Here is a 12,591-nt window from a genome sequence, read left to right as displayed (position 1 = left end):
TGTAAAACCAGGAAGAAGGAAAAAAAAAAAACCTGGCTAAAAAATTATTATTATTACATATTTTTGATGATTTTGAGAGAAAAAAGAATTTCTTTTTGGCTTTTAAACAAAACTCAAGGCCACAGACTTTTTTCAATTAGGTTGACAGTATCTCTTTGTTGTTATAATTTCTCTATGGCATGCATGACCGAGTCAACTTTATCTAGCAACCATCCTATAAATGTTATCAAATATAAGAAGCCATGATAAATACTCAAATTACTCAGAAAAAGCACAATAATGTTAAAGCTCTAATAGATGAAAAGTAGTCACTAATTTGATTTTTGCATTTAAGGAAGAAAAATCATGTTAGAAATTACTAAGGTACCAAATTACTAAGTAACATTTCAAGATTAAAATAATCTAACTGTATTTAAAAGACATTTCTATCTTTCTTTTTCTGTTCCCTGAGATAGAGTCACACTATGTAGCCCAGACTGGCCACAATTTGCCATCCTCCTGCCTCAACCTCCCGAGGACTGGGTTGTGCACCACCACCCCAGGCAGGCTAAAAAAAATATTTTTTCAGGAATAGAGAAGACTTAACTACTTTGAATTTCACTTGTTAACATTTAAAGTTAGCTCGTCGAAAAACAAACCAAACTTACCTCGCTTTTGTACTTAACTGCTGAGAAAGGCTTTGATCCTGCCAGACCTACTGGGAAAATTGGAAAACATAACTACTTATACTAAGAACACTGTTCTAAACCCACAGAAAGAATGACTTTGGTTAGCTTACTTCACTTAAAATTTTTAAATTAAATGTATTTATTTTGTGTGCGTGTGTATGCACACATGTGTGCACACATGTGCCAGGGCACACATGTGGAAGGTAGAGGACAACTTCCACAAGTGGGTTCTGTCCTTTCACCTTGTGGGTCTTAGGAATCAAACTCAGGTCTCCAGCCCTGCCAGGCAGTGTCCTTACCTACTGAACCACCTCACCAGCCTGGTTTCATTGATTTGACAGGAAGTCTTCACATTAGTGTCCCCACCCACCCCTCTACTGTGCTTCCAGGAGTTTGCTATGAAGCTTAAGCTCACCTACCACTCATTTAGGCCACACCCTGGCCTCAGCCTCCCCAGTGCCAGCATTACAAGTGTTAGCCTTCTTTTCTTTTCTTTTTTGGTTTTTCCACAGGGTTTCTCTGTGTAGCCCTGGCTGTCCTGGAACTCTCTCTGTAGACCAGGCTGGCTTCAAACTCACAGTCTGCCTCCTGAGTGTTGAGATGAAAGGCGTGTACTGCCAATATCTGCTCTAAATATTAAATTTAAGAATTGGTATGTGGGCCAGGCGGTGGTGGCACACGCCTTTAGTCCCAGCACTTGGGAGGCAGAGGCAGGCAGATTTCTGTGAATTCGAGGCCAGCCTGGGCTGCAGAATGAGTTCCAGGGAAGGCACAAAGATACACAGAGAAACAATGTCTCAAAAAACCAGAAAAAAAAAGAATTGGTATTGGAGCTGGAGAGATGGCTCACTGGTTAAAAACACTGGCTGGAGGGGCTGGAGAGATGGCTCAGAGGTTAAGAGCACTGACTGTTCTTCCAGAGGCCCTGAGTTCAATTCCCAGCAACCACATGGTGGCTCACAACCATCTCTAACGAGATCTGGTGCCCTCTTCTGGCCTGCAGTCATACATGCTGTATACATAATAAACTCTTCTGGTGGCTATAAAACTCCAGTTCCAGTCGATCTGGTGCTCTCTTCCAGTCTCCGCGGACACAAGTCACACACACAAACATGGAGGCAAAACACCCATACACATAAAATAAATTAAAAAAAAAAATCTTAAAAATAGAAAAAGAAAAGATCTGTAAAAGTATGTTTCCTCAGCTGGGCAGTGGTGGTGCACGCCTTTAATCCCAGCACTCGGGAGGCAGAGCCAGGCGGATCTCTGTGAGTTCGAGGCCAGCCTGGTCTACAGAGCGAGATTCAGGACAGGCATCAACACTACACAGAGAAACCCCGTCTCAGAAAAAAAAAAAATTCCTCAAGCATTATTGGTATAAACAGTTCTCTTTGATGCGAATGGAGTACGTACTAACTTTTCACACTGTGGAAACTAGGGGGTACTAGCAAGTATTTTCTGTTATATGCCTAATGATGCCTTGCTGTGGGATGATGGTCTGTATGTTAAATTACTCTGGTTGGTCAATAAAACACTGATTGGCCAGTGGCTAGGCAGGAAGTATAGGTGGGACTAACAGAGGAGAAAAGAAAGAACAGGAAGGCGGAAGGAGTCACTGCCAGCCGCAGCCAGGACAAGCAGCATGTGAAGATGCTGGTAAGCCACGAGCCACGTGGCAAGGTATAGATTTGTAGAAATGCGTTAATTTAAGATATAAGAACAGTTAACAAGAAGCCTGCCACGGCCATACAGTTTGTATGCAATATAAGTCTCTGTGTTTACTTGGTTGGGTCTGAGCGGCTGTGGGACTGGCAGGTGACAGAGATTTGTCCTGACTGTGGGCAAGGCAGGAAAACTCTAGCTACAATGCCTGTTACAGAAGGACTTACAGATAGTACCAAAATAGCACTCCAGACACTTCACATGTTCAAATGGAAAAGGATAAAGCATGGTTAATCTATACAATGTCACAGGCAACTATTATTACATTCAGGAGGGGAAAGCCAACAAGATCAGTCAGCACCCTAACAGCAGCAGGAACTGGAACCACTGGTTAACAACAAGAACAGACAGGAAGGTGGTGTTCACAGTCGTGAGGGGAGCTGGGGTGGTATGGTCAAGACACACTGTGTACATGTCCGAAACTTTCAAAGAATAAATAAAAGATATTATTAAAAAGGGAAAGCAAAAGGAAACAGAGGTGTAAGATCTCCACAAAGAAGGGTCAGAATTAAGGCGTTGATAAAGCTAAAGTGCTGTCAGTAATCAGACACAGAACAAGGGTTTGTGTGGTCGGGGCTTCTACTTTATTAATTTATGTACCCATTCAATGACAGACGCAGCCAGGCCAAGCTGACCTACCTGTTTCTGAGGAACCTCTTTGCTGTTTGTGTTTGCTCAACCCCTCCATGACATCTTGAATTCTCCAAAGTTCTTTCTGAATCTGTGCCCGCTGAATTCCTGCCGATTCACTCTATCAGTAAAGACGGACAGGTCACTGTGGTGCTTGAGTGGAAATGCCTTCCAGGGACTCATGCATTTGAACACTCAGTTTCAGTTGGTGGGGCCTTGCTAGAGGAAGTACACACTGGCCGGGAGCTTTGGAATTTTTCCAGCTGGGCCCCTTCCAGGTCTCACTCTCTCTCCTTCGAGACTGCAGGCCGGCTATGATGGGCTCTGTCCCTCTGGAACTGCGAGCCAAAGTATAGACCCCTTCTCCCTTAAGTTGCTCTCTGTTGAGGGTTTCTAGCATAGCAACAGGAAAATAACTAATTCATCAATAAGTTAGGGGGAAAAAGTCAAAGTTATGTCTCACTAATTATATAACGAAAAGAGGGCCACAGAGGATTAAGTCCCTGGGATATTTAGGATAACACACGTGAGCCCATGAAGTTGTAAAGATAAAAAGGGAAGGCACAAAGAGAAAAACACAATTTCTCTGACAAAAGTGTGCTACTGTGCATGTCTGTAGTGTGCTTTATTGTTATTTGTGATCCCAGAAAGGCACATTCTTAGAAGGGACTATAAATTAAAACTGAACAGGGAACAAAACTTACCATTCCTAAGTTAAGACAAAAACAAGTCCCTGAGGAGAGGAAGCCACAGAAGGTGCTCGCTGGGCCCCCGCACCTCCAGGTTCACTTTCACTGGTTTCCCACACACAGCCCACAGTGCGCTGTAGCTCCGGGGTGGACAGTATGCTTGACCAGCATGCAGAACGCCCCAGCACCACCCCAGCACCGCATTAAAGAGGGAGTAACCGTTCTAACGGTTTGGTCAGCTCCAGTGGCTAGTTTGCTGCTGTTGCAGGTGTGGACCGGAGCAGCTCAACGGTACAGCAGATACCTAGTACTTCTCCATGCCCAGGATCACCTTCTCCCAACCTTACTGCATAAGGCTCCATACTATTTGTGGTTTCATGAGTCACTGACAGGCACGGGGCATATCCTGAGGATAAGGACTCCTGTGCTACGTCCTAAACTTGAGAACATAAACACACTTGACTGATAGAAGTAAGTAAATGTAATACAAACATTCAACCACAGCTACTTTTACTCTACTCTGGTAATTCACTTTTTCCTTTTAATCTTCCGTATAATGCTGTTAGGCTAAAATCATACAGTTTAAAACTTTGTTACAACTATATGACCCTTGCAGAGAAATATTATTTTTCTTGGAGCTGGAACGATGGCTCAGCACTTAAGAGTACTTGCTGCTCTTCCAGAACCTACATTGAATAGCCCACAGCGACCTGTAACACTTAGTCCAGGGGATCCAATACCCTCCTCTGGCCTCCCAGGGTGCCCACATATGTGACATATACATTGTCTTAGCTACTGTTCTATTGCTGTGAGGAGATACCATGACCAACCAAACTCTTTTTTTTTTTGGTTTTGTTTTGTTGGACAGGGTTTCTTTCTCTGTGTAGTTTTGTATTGGTCATGGTGCATTTAATGAACAATTCTGTATCAGCTGTCACAGAATGAATTGTGAAGAGTCTCAACCACATTTACGGAAGTGCTGAGAGAGCTGAAGTGAGTGCTGAGAGCTGAGGTGAGTGCTGAGAGCACAGTCCTAAGAACTGAGCTGAGTACTGAGAACACAGTGCTGAGGGAACTATGCTAAGCCCCAAGAAGCACAAGCACTTCAGGGCTCATCAGGGTTTGGCAAAAGGCAAGGGCTTTAAAGAGGAGACGCACTTTGTAGAGAGTAAGAACTGTGTCACTGAAGACGATGTGTGTGAGCCTGTCAAGGTTACAGAAGTTGACTGCAAGCAGACCGACCACCTGTCCTACCTGCACTTCCCCAAGGCGATCAAGCTGCTCCTGCATCTGGTTCCTGGTGACAGTCACATCATATTCTAACTTGTCATATTCTCTCCAGGCTCGTTCCAGCTCCTAAAGTTAAAATATTCATTATTTTAAAAGGGACCCAAGCTTTAATGGTATTGTTAGTATACTTAAAACCTCCCAAGATTTCAGAAAACTGTATGGTTTATTTTGGGCAAAATAAAACTATCTCTTAGCAGTGCTGGAGACTGAAGCCAAGAACATGGTAGGCAACTGTTTGATTGAGTTACACCTACAGCACCCAAGCAGAAATACTCATAACTCACTCTCCTTTATGGTTTTCTCTTTTTCAAGACTCATTCATTCAGAGAATGCATGTGGCGTTATTTCAGAGTCTAGCTTATTTTATTTAATGTAATGACTTTATCCAGTTCCATCTATTTTTCTGCAAATGCCATGATTTAATTTTTCTTTATGTCTGCAAAAAATATCCATGGTATGTATATATATGACGTTTATTGGATTTTGCACATTTACGCTGGTTCCATTTCTTACCTCTTGTGGCTGTTGGTAGTAACTCTGGATGAACATGTATCTCTGTGGTGTGCTGACTTAGTCTTCTGGGTAGATCCCCAGGAGTGTAGTGGTATAGCTGGAGGATCTGCTAATTCTATTTATTTTTATTTTTAATTATGTGTGTATATGTGTGGGTAAGTGCATGTGAGTAGATGCCCCTGGATGTCAGAAGAACTCATCAGATCCCCTGGAGCTGCAGTTACAGACAGATGTGATCCGCCCCATATGGATGCTAGGAATTGAACTTGGAGCTTGAAATAGTGAAGCCTTCTCTTCAACCTGTTTTCAGGAACCTCAAAACTGATAATCACACATCCTCATCAGTGGTGGATAACGATTCCTCACATCCTCGTCAGCATTTGCTGGCCTTTGTTTTCTTCTACTTTTGGTTGTGAGCCTCGCCTCTAACAGCTCAGCCATCTCTTCAGGCCTTTTTCTTTTTCTTTTTCTCTTTCTTTCTTTCTTTCTTTCTTTCTTTCTTTCTTTCTTTCTTTCTTTCTTTCTTTCTTTCTTTCTTTCTTTCTTTCTTTCCTTCCTTCCTTCCTTCCTTCCTTCCTTCCTTCCTTCCTTCCTTCCTTCCTTCCTTCCTTCCTTCTTTCTCTCTCTTTCTTTCTTCCTTTTTCTTTCTTTCTCTCTCTCCCCCCCTTCCTTTCTTTTTTTTCCCTCTCTCTTTCTTTTTTTTTGGTTTCTCCATGTTTTTATTTATTTACTTTAAGCATAGGAGCGTTTGCTTGCTTGAAGGTATGTATGTGCACTACATGAGTTCCTGGTGCTCAACGGGTCAGAAAGGGCATCAGATCTCTTGGAAATGGAGTCATGGATGGTTGTGAACCACCACGTGGTGCTGGGTACTAGGAAGAGCAGTAAATGGTCTCAATCACTGAGCCATCTCTCCAGCCCCGTCATTTTTTTTTTTTTTTTTTTGAGACAAGATCTCACTATGTAACCCTGGCTTGACTTGTTTGATCTTGTAATGACCCTCCTGTCTCAGCTTCTAGATTGCTGTGGTTGAAAGTATGTGACTCACCACACCTGGTTTATATTGAAAAATACAGACATGGCAACACATGACTGTAATCCCTGATATTTGGAAGGTTGAGGCAGAAGCAAGGTCTTCCTGGTAACTTAGCTGGGAATGCGGGAGCCATAGGGTGCTTGCCAACTGTATGCAGGGGCTTGGGTCAATTCTCAGGGAGAAATAAAACACTGAATAGTCTGTCTGACTGTGAATACTAGTCATTATTGGCTTCAGTAGACTTTTTTTTTTTTTTTTTTTTTTTTGGTTTTTAGAGACAGGGTTTCTCTGTGTAGCTTTGCGCCTTTCCTGGGACTCACTTGGTAGACCAGGCTGGCTTCGAACTCACAGAGATCTGCCTGCCTCTGCTTCCTAAGTGCTGGGATTGAATGTGTGCACCACCACCACCTGGCTAATGAAATACATTTTAACATATCTAAGAATTTTTTCTTATGACCTCAAAAATTAAAAGGAAAAAAAAAAGAATTTTTATTTGCATACTATATAAGAAGCAGAAATACTTCTCTCAGTAAATATCTACCTCATAAAGAATAATGGCTCTATTTATAGAAAAAGGCTGCCCTTTGTTTTTATGTCCCTAAACAAAGTATACCAACAAGAATTAATATTTCTTTCTTTTTCTTTTTAGAGGTAAGTTCTCACAACACAGCCATAGGCTGGCCTTAAACCTCTAGCAATTCTTCTGCCTTGGACTCTGAGTGTTAGTCTTACAGGGTGTGACACCATATTTTAAGATTGTTATTATGGATAGGCAGTGGTGGTGAACGCCTTTAATCCCAGCACTCAGGAGGCAGAGGCAGGCGGGTTAGAGTGAGTTCCAGGAAAGGCACAAAGCTACAGAGAAACCCTGTCTCAAAAAACAAAAACAAAAACAAAACAACCCAAAAACCCAAACAAAACAAAACAAAACAAAAAAACAAGATTGTTATTATGATAACAATCTTAGAGACAAATCAACTAAAAGCACAGAGAAAAGACAAAAACTGTAATTTTGTTATTGTTGTTTTTTGAGATAGAGTCTATGTGGCTACAGTTGGCCTCAAATTTACAGAGATCTACCTGCCTTTGCCTCCTTGAGTGCTGGGATTAAAGGCCTGTGGTATCACACCCAGTTTAAACAACCCTGTTCTGAGACGGGTGTGCCCTCTAGGCCTGGCTTTCTGAGTGCTGGGATCATAGGGCATGGCACCAGGCCTTGCTCTACCACTGACCAAATGGCCACGCCTCTATCTCTTTTAAGTTGCACGTGGTGACCGCCCCCCCCCCCCCCCCCCCCCCCCCCCCGAATTCTCTCCACCATCAGTCAGCTCTGGGACTCAGTCTCCCAGTACTGTGCCACCAGGTCCTGATCCGGGCAGCTTGGAGGACAACCAAAGGACTCACGGCAGTGGCCCGGGAGAGCTCTCGACACGTGCTCAGCAGTCCGTTTTGCAGGTCGTCCCTCTGCAGTACCACCGTTTGGATGGCGGCCGGGTTATCTGCATTCATCTCTATTTCCTGGCTGGCTGACAGCAAGGCTTGCTCGAGCGTGTACTGTTGGAATAAAGAGGACTACACTGAAAGGTCTGCATCCCTGAGTTGTTTCACGTCTCTGGCTACCAGTGTCCTCATCATCAGCACAGGCAGCAACATCAACTGTACATAGGAAAGGTAATCGCCCTACTTTCTCTTTGTGCAGCTGCTGCAGCTTCTCCTCCAGAGCACGGACCACTTTATCCTGTTCACACAATCTGCTCAATTTGGCCTAGAAGAGAAGATGTCTGTCGTTAGCAACTGAAAGTCTCTTGTAACAAAGGGAAGGGAGCCATTTAAAACAATCATGGGATATCAAGTAGAGCTTTGTAAATATTAATTCTTTTAATTGAAAAAACTTTTTTCATACAATACACTCTGATCACACTTTCCCCCTTTAGGACATTTTTATTTCAATGAGAACCACCAAAAGTAAAATGTGGCATATGCCTTTAATCTCTGGAGACAGAGGCAGGCAGATCTCTCCAAGTTACAGCTCAATCAGGTCTACATAGTGAGACCCTGCTTCAAAAAGAGTATCAACAATCAAATACTCAAATAAACACAGGGAGAGAAACAGTTTAAGGGTGCTATTCAGCTCACGTATCTCAAAACACTCTTAACAATCATGGATGCTGCTGGTCGGTGGTGGCGCACGCCTTTAATTCCAGCACTCGGGAGGCAGAGCCAGGCAGATCTCTGAGTTGGAGGCCAGCCTGGGCTACAGAGTGAGTTCCAGGAAAGGCGCAACGCTACACAGAGAAACCTTGTCTTCAAAAACAAAAACAAACAAAAACAAACAAACAAAAAAACCAATCATGGATGCCATCTCAGACTACAGGAGCATGCTACAATAATTGACATTTTTCTTTTTCTTTAGGCTCTGGGGATGGAATCCAGAGTCGTAGGAATGCTAAGCATATGCTCTACTGCCAAACTACAGCCCTAGTTCAAAGCATTTATTGATTTATTTGAGACAAAGTCTCCTAGTCTAGGCTGGCCTGGAACTTCCTCAAATCCTCCTGCTGCTCTAGCTTTGCTGGGGTTACAGGAATGTACCAGTATGATTCTTGGCTTTATCTGTAAAAATTCTTAATAATAGTTGGGCTTAATGGTGCATGTGAGAGGCAGAGGCAGGAGAATCTCTCTGACTTCAAAGCCCACCTGGTCTACAAAGAGAGTTCTGGGGGCCAGAAATACTTACATCAATATCTACCTCTTCAGGTCTGTATTTGTATAATGTGCCTCTACATTCATCTTGTGACAGCTATAAGAAAAGAAATGCCACAGAGCAACTTTAAAAATAATATTTAAGTAATATAGTCTATAGCAAACAATTTAAATTTCTGTCAAAATGACTGTGTGACAAGCAGGATTTTAATGCTTTTTATACTTCTAGAAATTTAATTCAAGCACAAACCGGCAAAAAAGTAGAGAAACACTCAGCAAAGATACAATATGCAAGATACATTAAGAATGATGCCAACGTAAGCTTGTCAAACAAGAAGCTGGCCAAACAAAATTAAAATAGCACCTTCCATTTTCCACTGGAAAGACAAACATTACTTTGATGGAAAACGGACAAACATAACCATAGCAGCTGCACTGAATCGAACGTTTGCATCAGCATGTCCAGGGGAAGCATCTGTCACAGCGCACACACACTCACAGTGTGTGCACTCAAATCAACACACCTTAGCACAACCGCATTAACAAGACCTAGAACACACCGTATACATATATGCAATATAAACACACATACACAATAGAGACTTATCTGGTTCTTCTGTCTTAAGAACTAAAAGATAATGAGGAAAAGGGCGGGTTTAATTGCAAAGAGGAAATCACTTGAAGGATCATAAAACTGAAAGCCTATGCTATGTTATAATTAAACAAATTTCAAAAGAGGTTGATATTTGTATCTGACGGCATTTGTATGATATTATAAACAACTATTATTCTTGTAGTGCTGGGAACTGAACTCAATGCCTCATGCATGATTATCAAGCACTCCACAATGGAGCACATAGTACTTCCAGCCTTGTAAGGAATTATTTTTCCCTGCACTGAAAATCTTTTAATGTTCTTCTAATTGTCTTTGTCACATGAATCCTTGTTTCTGACTGTGCTTACCAAGAGTTCCATAGCCATCTCAGTCAGTCATACCCAGAGCACACCACAGCCTCTGCACGCATCATTTCACTGTCTTTTGATTTTATATTGACTGCTAGACAGCAACAAAAACACATTAGGCAAAATTGAGCTGAACCTTATTGTATGTTCACTAAATGGCACATTTCCACTCATTGTCAGTTTAGGAGAAATACTCCCCAATATAATCTAGTTTAGGGAGCTAAATTTTATATATACATGTATAAGTCCATAAGAATGTGTTTGATTATATGTCCCCTCTGTAAAAATATGCTTGACTATTATAGTTTTAAAACAAACAGCAGAGAACGCTAAATGAATCTAGAAATGTGGAGATCAAAAGGTTAAAAATTCAAGCATTCCCAACATACAAATAAATCCTGGAATTACATATTTCATCTTATGACTTTACTTCACATACCTCATGCAAATGAATTATGACTATTTAAGGTATGCAGAATGACCATTAAACCACGAGGTCTTATAGAAATGAATATTACATGAAAAATGAATATGATGGCAAAAGAATACTTGTTTACTATTGTAGGTAAAGATCAGCCAATAGCATCCTCACAAATGTTGGGTTATTCTAGACCAAAGCACCTGGGTCCAAGGAAGCGTTGACCCTTTTTCCTGGAAAAGGGACCAAGAGTGAGCTTTCAAATGCTTCTATCCATGATACCAACTGGAAAAGGTCAAAATGAGTTTTTACACTCAAGAACTTGAATGTAAAAGGCATTAAGATGTTCTGGTACATTTTACTTCGTATTTAAAGTTAAACGCAAAGCAGCTTTACTAGACCATGACATGTGAACGCAGTGAGCAGAGTGCTATGTCTAGGTTAAAATTAGGAATTGCATCCTGTGCCCAAGGATCAAGGAAAAGAGAACAGCAGTCTACTAAAAGGAGTTTATGATGATTGTTTAGGGCCCTGCTGTTCTGTTTTAACTTAAGAGAGCCATTTAAGACTCATTTTCTTATCAGTTGCCACAGCATCAAAAATGTCTACGGAATAGTTACAACCTTTTGGCAGGACCTTGTGATGTAGCCCTGGCTGGCCTGGAACTTACACCCATCCTCCCCGGTGCTGAGATTATGGGCATGTTTCAGCTCACCCAGCTGTTCCAGCTTTCGAGTGATGTCTTCATAGTCAGGTGAATACGACATATTCACAGGATACTTATAGTTATCAATGGACATTTTCTTTAAATTACTTTATGTGTATATGTCATGTATGTGCAGGTACCTAAGGAGGCCAGAAGAGGGTGTTGGATTCCTAGGAGTTAGAGTTACATACAGTTGGTTGTAAGTCACTCTACATGAATGCTAGGAACTTAGGAACTGAACTTGGGTCTTTTGGAAGAGTCCCAAGTGCTCTTAACCACTGAGCCATCTCTCCAGCACTCCCACTCCTTTCATGAAGACCAGGATGGACTCAAAAAACAAACAAACAAAAACAAAGAAACAAACAAAAAACCAGCCAAAGATGACTCTACCCCACAGATGTTGAGATGGAACCACAACAGTGCGATACTAAATAGTAATAGTACTGTACTTTTCTAAATCACAAAAAAATCCCCAAATCAAAACCAAGCCCCACCCCGCTTTCCTGGTGTGTGTACGGGAGGGTACACCCCATCACAGTGCCACCTAGCTGGCCTGCCTTTTCTTCAAGAGCTGCACTCAAGCCTCTCTTGTCAAGTCTTCTTGGTTTCATTTCCTCCTCCTCCTCCTCATAGTTGTGCTGGGGACTGACCCAGAATCTGGCAGCACTGGGCCTTAGTCTTCCAATGCTGGTTTTTCTCACTTTTCACTACAACTGGCTTGGTGCTAACTTAAGATAAAATTACGTTAATTAAAACGTAACTTTTAGAGCTGGGCATGGTGAGGCATGTCTTTATTCCCAGCACTCAGGAGACAGGGGCAGGTGCATCTTTGTTTGAGGCCAGAGTGATTTACAGAGTGAGCTGTCATAGCTACATGGTGAGACCCTGTCCAACAAGCAAAACAAAACAAAACAACCCTTTCCCACCAACAAACAAAACTCCAAAATTAAAAAACAAAACAAGAACAAACTACAGTAACAACAAAACCAACCAACCAACCAAACAAAAAGAAACAAAACTCAACCTTTAAAATCCCGTTTGTGATATCTCTCTCACACGTACACACAAAAACATTCTAAAAAGAGTTTTCAGTTACATTTTAAAGCCATTAAACATTTTTTAAAAGTGATGTGTTTTATGTGTGGATGCACATGTGAGTGTGGGTGCTAGGAAAGGGTGTTCAATCCTCAGAGGCGAGCTCTGGAAACCAAACCCAGGTCCTATTCAGGAGCAGTATGCTCTCTTAACCACTG

General features: G+C 41.9%; 1 protein-coding gene across 50 annotated transcripts in view; it reads right to left on the bottom strand.

The window, feature by feature from the left end:
- The window catches only part of Plekha5 (pleckstrin homology domain containing A5), a 184,107-nt gene that overhangs the window by 18,734 nt on the left and 152,782 nt on the right, over positions 1-12,591 (bottom strand). For 21 of the 50 annotated variants that reach the window (XM_076568177.1, XM_076568167.1, XM_076568154.1 and 18 more), the window contains 6 exons: positions 9,286-9,348; positions 8,233-8,313; positions 7,953-8,102; positions 4,964-5,065; positions 3,030-3,141; positions 648-694 (listed from right to left, as the gene is read on the bottom strand). In XM_076568177.1, coding sequence (XP_076424292.1) covers positions 648-694; positions 3,030-3,141; positions 4,964-5,065; positions 7,953-8,102; positions 8,233-8,313; positions 9,286-9,348 — 555 coding nt within the window. Of the gene's footprint in view, positions 1-647; positions 698-3,029; positions 3,142-4,963; positions 5,066-7,952; positions 8,103-8,232; positions 8,314-9,285; positions 9,349-9,843; positions 9,880-12,591 lie in introns of all 50 variants that reach the window. The other 29 variants (XR_013050216.1, XM_076568143.1, XM_076568146.1 and 26 more) reach the window with 4 other exon arrangements.

Source organism: Peromyscus maniculatus, chromosome 3, assembly GCF_049852395.1.
Source record: "Peromyscus maniculatus bairdii isolate BWxNUB_F1_BW_parent chromosome 3, HU_Pman_BW_mat_3.1, whole genome shotgun sequence".
NCBI classification, from domain to species: domain Eukaryota; kingdom Metazoa; phylum Chordata; class Mammalia; order Rodentia; family Cricetidae; genus Peromyscus; species Peromyscus maniculatus.
This window is presented reverse-complemented; position numbering and strand designations above follow the sequence as displayed.